General features: G+C 38.2%; 2 protein-coding genes across 3 annotated transcripts in view; one reads left to right on the top strand and one right to left on the bottom strand.

The window, feature by feature from the left end:
* LRRC38 (leucine rich repeat containing 38) overlaps positions 1 to 7,146 on the bottom strand; it is a 50,746-nt gene extending 43,600 nt beyond the window's left edge. The window contains exons 1-2 of one of the 2 annotated variants that reach the window (XR_003988450.1): positions 6,999 to 7,146; positions 3,383 to 3,472 (exon numbers count right to left, since the gene is read on the bottom strand). The gene's annotated coding sequence lies outside the window, so the exon portion shown is untranslated. The remainder of the gene's footprint in view (positions 1 to 3,382; positions 3,473 to 6,998) is intronic. The other variant, XR_003988451.1, reaches the window with a different exon arrangement.
* Positions 7,147 to 7,207: 61 nt separating this feature from the next.
* The window catches only part of PRDM2 (PR/SET domain 2), a 51,515-nt gene continuing 43,731 nt past the window's right edge, over positions 7,208 to 14,991 (top strand). The window contains exons 1-2 of the mRNA XM_030463484.1: positions 7,208 to 7,304; positions 13,723 to 13,796. Coding sequence (XP_030319344.1) covers positions 13,788 to 13,796 — 9 coding nt within the window. The 5' untranslated portion in view covers positions 7,208 to 7,304; positions 13,723 to 13,787. The remainder of the gene's footprint in view (positions 7,305 to 13,722; positions 13,797 to 14,991) is intronic.

Here is a 14,991-nt window from a genome sequence, read left to right on the forward strand (position 1 = left end):
TGATGTTCCACTGGGTTTCATTATAATGGGCTCCTTAATATTGTTCAATGCATGACAGCAACAAAGAACACGGGTGAAAAAACCCACACAGAATCTACCAAGAAGCCTCAGGTCTAAAGTATGTTCTGATTGCTTCTGATGACAAACCATGCCATCTAAAAATAATTTCTCCTTCACCATCAAGTTTTGTAGTACAGATACTACTGAACCACTTGCAGTCTAAACCTTAAGTCATAACAGGTCTACACTGTGGCTAAAGACATTGCTACAGCTATTTATACTCATCATTTAACTAGATGAAACACCAGGTTAACCATAGGCATTCCTTGCAGATTATTAACAAAGTATTAATGAAACTGAAGATCTTCAGCATCATAGTTTTGTTTAAAAACTACTGATACAGAAGGTAGGAGTGGATATGTAACTTGACACTAGGTGCCATAACATGAAGCTTGAATTAGTGCTTTGTACTTTTTCACAGCTGCAGCATGGAGGCATTTATGCCTAAATAAACCAAACATCACACTACCCATGTGTCTTTGTCCAGGCCTTGTGGATTTAGGCAGTGAACCAAACCCACAGCTCCCCCTGCTCTGCAACAAACAGTTGGACTTCAACACAAAGATCCCCATTCAATCATGTAGCTTGTTAGACTCTTCCAGGCTCAGGAAGTCAGATTTTGAGACTCTGGTAAATGCTAAATTGGCAAGTGTCTTAGCAAGCAAGGAGTACTGCACATTCCATGCATTTTCAAGGTTGTGTTCCATTTCCAGAAAGCAGTCAGGCAAAGATGATTGATTTTTGAGAGTTCAAAACCAAAACCAAAGTGTCATCTACAGAACAGTGGAAAATGAAAGGAGTAGGGAAAGCAAAGAACAGCCAAACACTGTCTTCACTAAAATTTAACTTTCATTCACATTTTCAGATTGAGCTGAAACAGAACAACAGACCAGCCCACCTGTGGGGACTATTTCAGATGCTAAGCCACATCAGAATTCTAACCTATACCAGGGGGAAAAAATTTTCTTAAAAATGTTATGACAGATTAGAAGTTTGTCTCAAAAAAAAAAAAAAAAAAAAAAAAAAAAATAAAAAAAAAAAATTTTCCAAGGTCAGACATACAGGGGCTCCACATCATTAATCTGATCTCTTCCTCACAGAATCACAGTTGTAAAGTGTCCTCTGGCATGTCACAGCACAAACACAAGGATAAGGAACCATTTAATTCATCCTGGGCTGGTCTTTCAGTGTTAAGGAGGAAAGGGAGAAGTGTTTTAACAAAGATGTAGGTTCATCCACTTCTAGTCTATGATTTAAGCCTGTTTTTATCAGTATAGCCTCTAAGTTGTTACCAGATGGCAGTATTATTCTAGGAAAAATGAGTTAAAGGGCTGATGTAGTCTGAGAAATCTATTTTCTTAAAGCCCCACTAGCTTCCTATTCTGCAAGGAGAAAAATGACAGTTTGTAATAAAACTAGGACAGATTCTTTCTACAATTTTCCCCCTCAAAATCTAGAGAGCTTCTATTCTTATTCAGGTTTTATTGGAATCGTTGCTGCATTTCATCAGTACCCCTCTCACTTTGCTCCCTTTCCTATTGGAAGATAAGGTTGCAATTACTTTCTACAACTCTGGAACGACTTAACATTTTCTAACAAGATAATTTTAAATGTATTGATGTTTGTCTTAGGAAATTAGTACTGTATGGCTCATCTGAACTGGGAAGCAACTCCATTCCCTGCTTTTAGCCACTTTAGCCACACATTCCAATAAAGTCCTGTGGATGTTTTGCCTCGTGACTTTTTTGATTCATCCTGTGCAGGAAACAGGGAAGGAATTAGCAGGTTCAGCAGGTCTGCTCAAGGAAAAAGATGGGAATGCCAGCTCTTCCTCATTTCCTATCTACCATTTTACAAAAGAAACCCAGAGGAGTTGAATAAGCAGCAATAACTGAGCACAGCATACACACACTAGATTCCTTCTTGAAGGTATTTCCTCTCCTGTGCACTTGGCATTGATGCAGTTTGCTGAGAAATAGGGGACAGCTGTTTGCAGAACTGTCAGTGTTTTCCTGTCTACATCCATACAAAGAGAAGAAAAGTCTGCTCCTCACAACCTGAACATAGCTTTTAAACACAGTGGTACAGGAGATTGTGGCCCCCAAAACAGCCCCTAGAGGTAAGCTGTATAATAAAACATTTCATTTTTCACAGACAGCCTTTGCTTTATTGGTAGTGAAAGAATTTACATACCATGAGTTGCTGCATACAGTTATCTTTGTGGACTCAGCCTAAGCAAACTACCCCTGACACTAATGTCTGCATGTAAGAAAAAAATATTAATCAGGTTATGGAAACAAATTGCTATTAATCATAATTCACAAGGAGGCAAACCCTGCTACCTGTTCTCTTAAACCTAAAAGTGCTGAACTTGAGAAATGTTTAACTCCTAATTATGAAGTTACTCTTTGAAAACAGTATTCCTGATGGATCCTTCTAGATTTGTCATGTTTATTAGCTTATCTCCACAATAAGCATGCTTGATTGACCGAGTGGAAAGCAACAGAAATATCTAAAAAGGTGAAGCATGCTTCCATTTCATGCAGAAAAATGAACAAGGACCACAAGAATGACTTAAGTTTTGACACACCTGACAAGAAGCAATGTATAACAAAATCAAGCAGAATATCAAAAGGATAGACACCTCTGCAGGCTAATAATGCAGATACACCATTATTGCACACTCAGTAAACTGTATCCTAGCACCAGCTAGTGGTAAAAATTACTGAAGACATTTTTACAAGAAAAATTAACATGTTCATAATAGAAAAGACACAGATTATTATATATTGCCTCCTAGCCATCAAGCCTCATTTTTAAAATGCTTCCAACAGGAGCAAAGTTACACACTGGTTTCAGAGCGTGCCTGCACCATCTACACAGCACCCCAAGTGCCTCTGATTGATCCAGTTCCTTGAGCTAGAAGCAGTACAGATGTCATCCTCAGAACCAGCTTGTCACTATACAAGCAGTGGATAGGCAAAACCAAGAGTTAAACATTATTCTTACCATGCTTCCCCTTTCACAGGTTACTGCAAACATCTCTCATCATACATGTTTATTGTGTTTAAGTGATTAATTCAGCTAAGAATATCATTGCCTACAGGACCCAGCCCCATAGGGTATTTGAATTGGTTTTCAGAGGCAGTCCCAAAGCATCTACTCAGTTTTACAGTGGATACCACCCAATGTTGGTTGACAAATTTAAATGGACCTTATCTTTATTCCTGTGTCACTCTTGGCATTATTGACAACAGATTGATTATAACCAGTCACTAGCCATCAGTTGAATACTACTCCTATTAGGTCCTATATAACTTACCTAATGGACTGAATACCTCCACAGCTGTCAAGTTCTGGACAGTGCTTCAGTGAATCACATCTATTCAGTGTTGGCCAAAAGACATCTGTGCTGTAAAATGGAGAAAATAAAGTCTTAGGTTCTACAGCCTGGGATCAAGGGGCAGTGAATTGACTTGACACCATTACTCTGCTCCATCAGATATCCTGGTTACCCTTTTTGCTGGAGTCAGGCATAAGGCAATTGTGGAAAGATCATTTGGAGCACGCATATGAAAGCCAAATATTTAAGAATAACTACCTATGACCTTATGACCACTTCCACAAAGTGATCCTGAAAGGGAAGCTCCTCATAGCTATAGGCAAAGAAGCACTTGCTGGCCAGAAGATGAGGAAAGGATGTTCAGTCAACAGACAAGCAACAAACTCAGACAAGATTGACAAGCAAAGCATGAGACAGTTGTGAGTATTGTCAAACTCCTCTGATAAGCTTGGATACTGCTTTAACTTGTAAAAAACCTGCTACTGGTGCAAAGATGATTGGCTCTCTAGAAAGCAGAAATAAAAAGGACCGTGAAAGACCCCTAGGCTAAGTTAAAAAGGTTCATCTAGACCAGAAGGAAGTGAAAAAAGCAGGAATACTTAAGTACTTGAGTCTCATTTCCCCGGGGCATTTCAAGCAAAAGTTACTTAAATGTCTTAGCAGCTTTTCATCTATCAAAAATGCTCTTTTTTTGCTCTTTTCATTTAACATAAAAATGTTAACATAAAAAAATGTTAATATTAAATTCAGAGCTATTAATTAACCAGTAACTCTAGTGGTTAAAACTCAATCTTTCATAGAGAAATTATTAGTTTAAGCCATAACATACAGAACACAGTCTCCTATGTATATGAGGACAAACTAGAATAGCACAATGTTTTGATAATAGAGACCTTGTTCCAATTAAAAATAAAACACTTGGCCATACTTGTATCACTTGTTTCTAGTGTCACGAGCTAGTTTCAAGGCTCTATCAGACCCTCTTGATTAAAAAAACCTTTTCTAATTTTTTCCCCTGCTACATCTCAGTAGGACCTATATACACAAGATGTTACTTGTCTCTAACCACATAAGAGTCACTTTTCAATATACTCAATTAGACATCCAGACTGACAAAAAAGTTTGTGCTAGTATTTGTGTCTACTGTGCAGATATTATGTGCTTCTGTGTGCTCAAGCACACCCAGAAAACCTGAAAGGCTAACTCATAATTTTAGAGAGCACAACAGCAGCAATATTGCTATATTCAATATATCAAAAAAATTAAGTGTTCAACTGTTCAGAGATTTAAATAGCTGAAGTTTTGTAGGCTTCTCTGACCACCAGAGCTAGAGTAAATTGAAGTGCAAATCCAATGAAACACCACCAGGTGGTATATATTCTCAGTGTAAATCACAATAAAATAAAGGTGTTTTGTACCCACAAGTAAAAGCTTTTGTTATTGTAAGCTATAGCCTTGTATTAGTAGCTATTACATACACAAAAGCAAACAGTTGGAATGAGCTACCTGAGAACCAGCTACCTGAGCTAGTTCAGAGCCCCAGCTTTTTAAGGGTCTCCTCAGCAACAAGAGTACAACAAAAACTAGTGAAGAGAGTAAGTGTTAAAAGCAAGTTTGGTCATTAGTGATTAGGCAGCTATAAAGAATTACATATTGGTTTAGCATTCTCTTGGTACACAACAAAAAAGAAAGGTGTGTTTTTGATCAAGTACAAACAATATAGGGTTTAAACCCCACCCATTTAAAAGCTTTTTAAGAAAAAGCATTTAATACTAAACAAATATAAACAAAAATCTTAAATTAAGCTAAGAAAATAGCCTCAGTCACACAACATTTCTACTCTATTGCTACAAAAAGTCAAAGCTAAGAAAAAACTGTAATAAAAAAACCCAAAAACAACAGAAAGAGAGCCAGCCTCCTTGGGAATAACCTCATCTTCAGATTCTAGCCCTCAGAACAAGAGGGGTGGGATGTTCTGCCACTATTTTTTAAAGGGACTTCTTCCAATCAGCAACAGGGTGAGTCTTGAAATTAAGCCTCTGAAGAGCTTGGGACAGGAAGGAATAGAGAAGGAGCACTAGTACTTGATTAAAAACCTTTGCACCTTTCAGTGTTAAATGAGTGAGTAAACATTAATGTGATTATAATCAGGTTGTAAATCCAAACAATAAATTCAGTGAAAGTGCTAAAAGTATCACTGTTGTGTAGTTAAGGAGATAAGTTTTTCACTTATCTTCTCAATACCCACCCTGCCTCATTTACAGTAATGCTACCTTTAGAATATAGGAAAAAGTTAAACTAAGGATGCAGTAGTTCAATTAATTTTATTTAAAAGAGGTGTGTTTTGGGCTCTTGATGGAAGTCTGTGAAGTACGGGAAAGTTATAATTCATATTATTTGTGATACTTTTGTAAAACTTTAGTCTTGAAGGTGGAAAGGTCTGTACTCTAGCTGATATAGCAGTTTGTTCTACATTTCTCATTTTTCTAATATAAGGCTCTAACATGCCAAATGGAAGCTTTGTTTTTCTTTAAAAATATTTAAAACTTACACAGGTACAGTTTCTTACAAAATTAACCTTTAATACTGCTAAATTAGAATGAATTTGGCCTTGTCCCTTTAAGGTCCCTTAAATGTATTTATACAAGGATTTGTCAGTATTAAAATTACAGGTTTCAAAACAGATCTTAGTATACCTAAGAAACACTTTGAGATATAAATGTATCATGTATATTCCAAGTGGGAAGACCCCAGTGTCCTGTTCTTTTTTGTAGGTTGTTGCTTGTCAACGTTGAGCATTACCACAGAGATACTGAAATTCCCCAGCTTCGGTCTGGGCTTTCTTTATGCTTGAAAGGTTATCTTTGTAAATTTGTTTGTTGGAAATATTGGGGATTGATTTTAAAAACTTCAGCATGACAAGAGCAGGAGGACAGGCAGTTTAATTGGCTGGTTGCTAAGGAAATTTCCAGCTAAATGGGATGGGACTCCTCTATCCTGATGCCATATGAGTACATTTCTGAACTTTAGACTATCATCTAGAGCAGTATTAATGGCTCTCAACTCCTGCATGTTTAAGTCTGTGGGGGTTTCTCTGGAAAAATGGAAAATTATTATCATTTTTATGTAAAATATAGTCAATAAATAATTTCTAAATTCTATAAAACAGTCCCTCATAATTATTTGACAGAATTATGAATACAAAATCTGAGTGAGAGATAAAATTACTTCAAATTAGTCAGGGGAGACACTCTTATGCCCTATAATATGAACATCTTCCAGAAGGGGATTGTTTTGGGTTTTTTCCCCTCTCAGGTACCTGCTCAGAAATTATCGAGAGAAATTTGATGTCCAGGGGACAGCACAACATGTGCAGCAGAAATGGGTCTGTAAGGCCTGGAGAAATCACCTCAGGCCTCCTCAGGGAGCAGGGGGGAAACTTTCCCTGCATCACCTCCAGTTCCTCAAAGAATTCCCCCTCAGACACCGCTTTGATGTTTTCCGTTTCCAGTCAGAGGCCAGAACACCACCTCCCTTACGGAAAAGAATTAAAACAGACTGAAGAACAACAAAAACAAATAGGGAAACAGAGAACCTGCTCTTCTCCACAGCTCATTGTCTGGGATGAGGGTGGTGGTGGTGGCAGGAGGCCGCGGTGCAGAGAGCGGCTCCGGGTTAAGCTGAGGCGATCTCAGGGGAACACTGGGGGTGCCCGGGGGTGCGGGGGGTCTGGGGGCGGCCCCGCTCGCAGGGGTCCCGCTCAGGGGGGGTCCTGCCCGCTGGCCTCCCCCCGAACGTCACTTCCGAGGCGGGAGACAAAATGGCGCCCGGATGGTGCCGGAGCTGAGGCCGCTCCGCGCCGCTCCCACCCGGGCCGGAGGCGGCGGCAGCGGCGGCGCAGGTGAGGAGGAGGAGACGGGGGCTCCGCCGAGCGGCCCGCGGGCTCTGGAGAGCGGGACGGGGCCTTAGGGCGCCGCGCAGAGCTCAGAGGCCCCGGGGCCGGAGGAGCGGCTGGATGGGGGCTCGGAGCAGGAGGAGGGAAGGACGGCGGCGGCCCGGCCCGTGGAGGAGCCTCCTTCGGGGGGGTGGAGCCGCCCCGGGGGGGCCCCGGAGGGAGGTGGCAGCCGGGGGTGAGGCAGCCGTGAGCACGGGGTGGGCGGGAAGCAGGTGCGAGGAGGGAGTGCGGGAATTGGGGTGTGCGGGAGAGCCTGAGGGGGAAGAGGGGGTGCAGAGGGTGAGGGAGAATGGCGGCAGAGGCCGCTCGGAAGAAGATGCTCGATCCCCTGGGCTGCTCTCTCAGGTTTTTTTATCTCGAAAATGCTGCTTGGGAGGTGTGGAAGAGCTCTACCCGCTGCTTAGAGGTTGTGAGAGAGCTGTGGGCTTCCAAACTAGTTTGTAATACGCAGTTTTCTAAAGTTTTGGCAATTCACGTGCCCCAAAGCTCGGTGAAGATCAAGGGCTTGCCAAAGCGGGGTGTGAAAGGGCTTAGAGAAACTGATTTCAGTATTAGTTTCCTCATGTGTCACCTACATCTGGGGTCACTTCATGAAGGTGCAGGGGCTGCTTTGGGAAGAAATGTTTGGAGTGAGAGAGAGGATTTGCATGTGAGGCAGTTAGGACAGATCTAGAGCAGTACCTTAAAATTCTTTTGTATTTGAGGCCAGAGCAGCGTGTGGAGCATTGCTGGTAACCACCTCCTCATGAGCACAGGTCTTCAGTCAAGTTTCTGGTGGTTTCAGATTCACATGAAGCTGCAGAATGCCCTTTTAGAATTAGTAAAGAAAGGTTCAATGTTGATGAATAAAGAAGGGAAGCTGATGTGGTTGCTGCTGCCATCTGGTCATTCTTATTTTACATTTGAGTAGTCAGCAGTGTGGACAGCTCTGGAAGCACAGGATGGAGAATCGGTGATAGCACTGGCACTGCAGATGGAGAAGGGCATTGGAGGGAGTGACTGAAGAAACAATAGAACTGTTGGGCTTCTAGAGGTGGCAACAAGGAACACATGGTAGTGTTAATATATGGATATGGGCAATGTAGCCCCCCCCCCAAATAATATATACAGGCCAAAATATATTCCAAAGTAGCACAGAAGATGGGGAAAGGATGTTGAAGTACTTGTATACATTTGTATAACCCTTCTCATTGTTTTACTTGAGTAACTGCTTGAAAATGGAAGGGGAGTAAAGCAGAAAGTCAAAGCCAACTACTGTTTTTCTGTGAAAGCTAAAATAGCTCTTGAAGTCCATCCTCTTGATGTCCCTGTTCCAGTGTATTACATAAAGGCCTTGATCCTTAGGGGTAAACAAACAATAGTATATGAAAAGGAGTTCTGAATATTGTTGCTTGCTAGATGGCTGGGTATTGTTGTAGGCTGTGTTGAATGTCAGCATTGGCATACCTTTTTCAAGTACTGCAGTATATTTCCTGTTGAATTTGTTAGCATGTGAAAGGGCAGGTATGATTCTGGTACTTAATTCCTCCCCCCATATAAAATATATTTTATTACCAACGTGTCTCCTCTGTTTGTATTTTGATCTGAAAAATATTTCTCTGCCTCTGCATAAAACATGCCTGTAGACAAAAGTGGGAGGCTGAGTCCTGTATTGTAAAAAGAAATGACTGAAGTAGACTTCTTCATGTAGTACATCAGGAATGTACTTTTCTGAGAAAATTTTCATATTAATTTGCTGTCTTTTTGCAAGTAGAATTAAGGGTGTACTTATGTCTGGAGGTTGGAATTCTGTATTTCTGTACATCAGCAGCAATTAGAGACTTGTTATTTCCTGTCGCTTATCTTAATGAGCTGCTATTTAATTAATAAACTCAAGTTTAGTGATTTCTTGGCTTATTTTCTTGGTTATCTGAAACTTTTCTAAGGTATTACAGAGTTTGGCTAAGTGGCCAAAGGCTTTTTTCTAGATAGAATAGGTAATAGATTTTTAATGTTCAGAAAGTCGTTTACCCATTTTTTTTTCCATTCTCATTCTGGCATTCTTGAGTAACTGAAACTGTCTGCAGTTAAGGGCCAATAAGTAGTGCTTCTTGTTTCTATCAAACATATTTTAATCTTTCAAGTGTTTACATGAACTTTTTTTTTTTCTTGCAAGCTTTGTTTCACCTAACACATTGAAAATTTGTGGATTTGAGTGTTTCATTATATAACTGAAAAAATGGAAGCGATGATGTTAGAAAAAACGAAAGTCATGTCCTGCAACTAAAAATGAAAACAAAGAAAAAGAGCCCTGAAGTATCCTAGCCTGAGCCCTCGGTCATTAGGAAAGCACTGTTGAGACTTCCAAGTTTTGTTCCTGGTTCTGTTCTGAACATGTTTTTACCCAAGCAGTGGCATAATGCATGTCCCATTTTCAGCTTCCAAAATAGGACTGAGATTCTTGGGCCTGGTTTCCCCTTTCTCTGAATTGGTAGCAACATTCACTTTCAAACTCTTTTTTGATTCTGAGATTTAAAAAAAAACCTCTCACACAGAAATGAGAAATATTCTGTTGTAAAACAGAAGACTGTTCTGTAAAACCTTTGAGTGCTTACTGGAAGTTCCATCTGATTTAGTTTGAAAAAGATTATCTGTAATGTTTATTTTATAATAAAATTGCTCTTGTTTGCAAACTTTTTTTTTCCTAGCAAGTTATATTTTGCTAAGGGAATATTTAAAATTCATAAGTGTGGAATTCAAAAATTAGGTCCAAATATTTTGTGTTTCAAGTGTTTTCTTTTAGAGTGACCACAGCATTTCCTCAAGTACAATGCCTTCTATCTTTCTATCAAAGTACAATTTGTTGCCTAACAATGAGCCTTTCTAAATACACTTTTTTGGAACTCTTGGATTATATGATGCAGCAGATCTTCTTCCTCTTGTGTTTGTTTCCCAGATGCTTGAATGTCTTGAGAAGCTGCATATTATTTTTGTACCCATGAGATACAGTAGTAGGTAGTGGTTTGAAATAAGTGCAGCTTGGCAATTTATTCTGGAAATTACTTATAAGCATTCAGATTACTGTACTGGTGTGTATGCTTCATTTTTGGGATAGAACTTTTACGTTTTCTTGGGGATATGAGTGGATGTAGCAGATGTTATGAACAAGATTCAGGTCTTTGGTAGATGCAGGTGTCTGTTGCTGTTGTGTTTGGAGGAAAGGTTGAAACAAATAGTTGTTAACCTTTATTTGATGGACCTGCTGACATGGCCTTTTCAAAGTACTATCAGTTGTAGACTATTGCTAACTTTAAATCTGATTTAATGTGGTAATCACTGCTTTAAACTTAATGTATCACAATGGATGACAGTGATCAGTGTAATTTTCTTTGGGGCTTTCCTGGAAAATCTTGCTTTGAACTTGACTGTATGTGTATCTAAAAAGTAATTAACACATGAATTGAAAGCTTGATTCTGCTTGCAGTGACAAAAATAAATAATTGTTGGTAGTCACTGATCATATAAAGAACTGTATTTGTGCAGCAGTTGGAGAATTTGTTTCATGTTTTCTTGTTTCTGTTGAACTTTGTGTACTAAATGTTAAAATCCAAATTCAGTGTTAGAGATATTATCTTCTGTTCTTATATAATTTTCATTTGAATAGAAGAAAACTAGTGACTATAGATCAGTCTACATAAATACTTAATTTTTTTTTCAGTGTATGTAATCTTGCTTTCCATGTAGGAGTTCATTGTTAACAAAGCACAGAGGAACAAAAAAGTGGGGATATATTTGCAGGCATTTTTTCAGTTACTGAGCTCATCCATGTAACCTGTCAGAACTGCAGGTATAAAATTGTAAGATGAAGTGTGTGTTTAATAGCTTTGCAAATACATGTTGAAGCTTTTGGTTTACTCTAGCTTAAAGTATCATCTGACTGTAATGATCTACTGGTTCCTCTGGTAACTTCTAAATTTTGTAAGTTTAGTAAACCTAGTAAACTTCAGTAAATTTAGTAGCCATGGTGTTGAATGTTTGTTTCTTTAAGAGCGTTTTAAACCACTGTCACATATCTCAAGTTCTGGGTTAGATGCCTTCTCCTTTACTCTGTGTTGGAAATCACAGAAACACCTCGAGTGGCTGTCACCTACTGCAGTGTAACAGATGTGCACTTCTTACAGGGGGTTTTATAAATCACTTTCCAGAACCATGACTGAAAATGGTTATGTGACCAGTTAAAGCCTTGGCATTGAGGGATTGATAGTCTTCAGTGAGAGGGAGGACAAAAGGTAGAAGTAGTCAGCTGGAGACAATAATCCCTTAAAGTCATATGCTACAGCCAGAGTACCTCATCAGGCTGTGCTCTAAAATCCTGTGCAGAAAGACTTCTTGCTTTTGTTGTCTTTATTTGAGTAATGGATTTTTGTTTTGTAGCCAAGTGCAGAAAACCAAGATACTTGTTACTAAAAATGAATTGGTTTTCACCCTAGGAAATGTTTTGATGCCTCTCTTGCTATCCAAAATATTTCATTTATAAATTGATATTGTGTAGGTATTGTCCCCATGAACAATGAACAAGAGCACTGGGTTCTCCTCTGTTATTCATGCCTCGTCTCAAGTACAGAAGTTTATTATGATTCCAGCTTCTTTTTCTTAAATCAGAGATTCCATGTGCTGAGGCAAGATTCATCAGATGGCAGGCAGTTTATGGATCACATTTCAGAAACCATTTGCCTAAAGCATTTGTGTAAAAATGTCTGAAGTAGAAATCATTTTTGTCAGGTGGGAAAACGAGTGAAGTTATCAAGGCTGAGGGAAGTGAAGGGTATGTGGAAGATATGTGAGAATTTACTGCATGTTGATGCATGAGAAACTCAGAGCTGAAGGAACATGACTGTCATGGCCATATTTAGTGATCTCAGGAGCAATTAGTAAGTAGGAATGAGGGCTGGGGAGGGTTCCCTACTGGTTTGGTAGTTTCTTGCTGTTGGCTCTGTTCTCTGTTGGTGTTAGAGACAATTTAAACCAAAAAATTCAAATGCTTGGGATGTATTGTTCCTAGGAATTGATTAGTATTTGATAGATGTACTAAAATAAGTTGGGAAGTTGTAACAGTACTTTCCAAGAGGAATGCTTTTCTTCAGATTCAAAAGCTGTGCAGATGGAGCTCCTTATCCTGTAGCTGGTCTTTGCTGGCACACTGTATATCCCACAGAATGCAAAACTGGAACTGAAATACAGATGTTTCAGCTCTTTGTCTAAATTCTAATGTAGTATGGAAATATTAGGACAAAAGGAGTTAATCCTGGAAGGGCTGGATACAATAGAACAATTATTTTCATTGAAGTTTTTACTTTTCTTGTGAATTTCTTAAGCAATGCAACATTTATATGAAGCTTGGCAGTATTTCACTGTTGTTATGGAGCATTAAGAATTTTTACAGTGCAAAAATATGAAGGATTACATGGAATTCATTTGGAGTATACTTTGTTTGAATGTATTTTAAATATTAGTGTTTAGACAAAGTACTTAGAAAAAAATCTGATAATTGTTATAACCAAAAAAACTGAAAAGAAGGAAGAAATAGCAGTCTTGATAGAGTGCTTTAAATGACTAGGTACCAGCTAACCTCCAAAAAATGATGCTGTTCATTTCTTGAAAATTCTGTGTAACACCAGGGAAAATAATGTTTCCAGCATAGCTTGCAATAATATTTTCATTTGTATTAAAAAAACCCAAACAAATGGCCTAAGATGTGAGTTGATGTACTGGACTCTTAGATACAGAATCATTCTGATTAGTTTTGTCTTGAGTCATGAGTTTCCCCATCTGCTGCCTACTTGAGCTGGGAATTTTTGTTTGAAACCTCTTGAAAGCTCAGGCTTCTTGTTAAGCAAGAATGCCAAATGCTTTAGGGTAATAAAATACCTTAATAAAGGGCTCAATTTTAAGGAAGAATTTCCTTTTTCGAATTTGGGAGAGTGGAGACTCAAATGCATTTTGTTAATCTGAAAACCTCTTAATGTCTTTCGTAATGCTTTGATATTAAATTCTAATGAGATCTGACTCCTGAAGTTCTTAAGTGCTCAATCTTGAACAAGCTAACTTATTTTTGAAACACACAAACCAATCCTACTTGAGCAGGTTTCTGTTGCTTCATCATTTAAAACTGTAAGAAAGATTAATGGTAGATATCTGTCTTGAGGTTATTTGTATACATTTGGGCTATAATAACAGAACTACCACTTGGAGCAGATTTTTTAATATAAAGCAATATATCCCTTTGACAAATGCTTTAGTAAGATAAATTCTAGGTCTGTGTGCTTTCAGTTCAATGTAAATCTCTAGGTAGGTACGTGTTACAATTGTCTGTTTTTCTTTTTAGGGCTCATGTAATCACAGGAGTTTCTTTGTTGTGTGTATGTTTTCAGAACACAACAGGAATTCAGAATGAGCCAGGTGAGTATAAATGTAAGACTTTATCAAAATACTTAGATATTAGAACAGTTAATTATTAATAAGAGAAGTAAACAATCCATGAAAAAACAATGTTCTTTAAAATTGTGAGGGTAATTAAATTTTATAATTCTTTCCACAATGTATATGCTTGTGAGATTTATTTTGTTTCATGGATTTAAGGGTTATTTTGTCTGTGAATTCCCTTTAGCAGTATGTAAATTATTACTGCTGGCACCTCCTGTAAAAATGCTTCAGAAAAATCTGTTTCATCCTGAGGTTTTTGCTTATAATCCAGCTCCCTGTAAAAGTGGCTTGAAAATCAAAACTGCTTTTTATTTTTAATTTTCCTTAACCTTTTGTAGCCACTTTACCATTTCAGAGGGGCAATGAACAATCTGTCACAGAAAGGGATTGATCAGGAAGTTTCATCCTTTTCAGTAACCCTCAAATTGAGTGAAAAGACTGGGAAAGCACATTTCTTTTGTGATGCAATGCTCTGCTGTGTGGATGCAAGAATATCCTGACTGGAGGGTGTTGTTTTGTTCACTGTCCAGTGTACATTTTTTTTATTTTTATTTGTCTACTTAAGTAGGAATTACAGATCTGTTTGTCTATCCTGCACGGTTGTGTTGCTGAAATACACTTGCAGAAAACAGACGTTGCCTTGATTTTTGTCAGAAGTGTTTCTTTCTTTGAATGTTCTCACAAAGTCCCTTTGCCATGGGAACATGAACATAGGCTCTTACTTTGCAGGAATGCTTTTCTAATTTTTTTCAAAAAGTCAGCTATAAAGAGGAGCTTTCTTAGTCAGAAACAGCCATGGTAGAGTCATGTAAATCAGTATACTTCTTTAATTACAGTGCCTGTATGTAATGAGCACTTTTATTGCCCTTTATGTCCTTATTTGATTATCAGAAGCATTGAATACAGTTAGCACTTTGCTGAAATATGTTCTTGAGAAAGTATTTTCTGAGGTTATGCAACTATATGCATAATATATTGTGAAATGGGTTCATGGGATGTTACCTGGTTTTTTTTTCCCTTCTGATTTCAAGTAAATATCTTCAATATATATGAGTGTATCTAAAAAGTAAAAAAGCAAAATATAATCTCTATTAGAGCCTTGAAGTATGTACTATAAAAAATACATATTTGTATTATTTCTATACACAAATATAAATCATCATATATATAA

The sequence above is a fragment of the Calypte anna genome, chromosome 21 (assembly GCF_003957555.1).
Source record: "Calypte anna isolate BGI_N300 chromosome 21, bCalAnn1_v1.p, whole genome shotgun sequence".
NCBI lineage: Eukaryota > Metazoa > Chordata > Aves > Apodiformes > Trochilidae > Calypte > Calypte anna.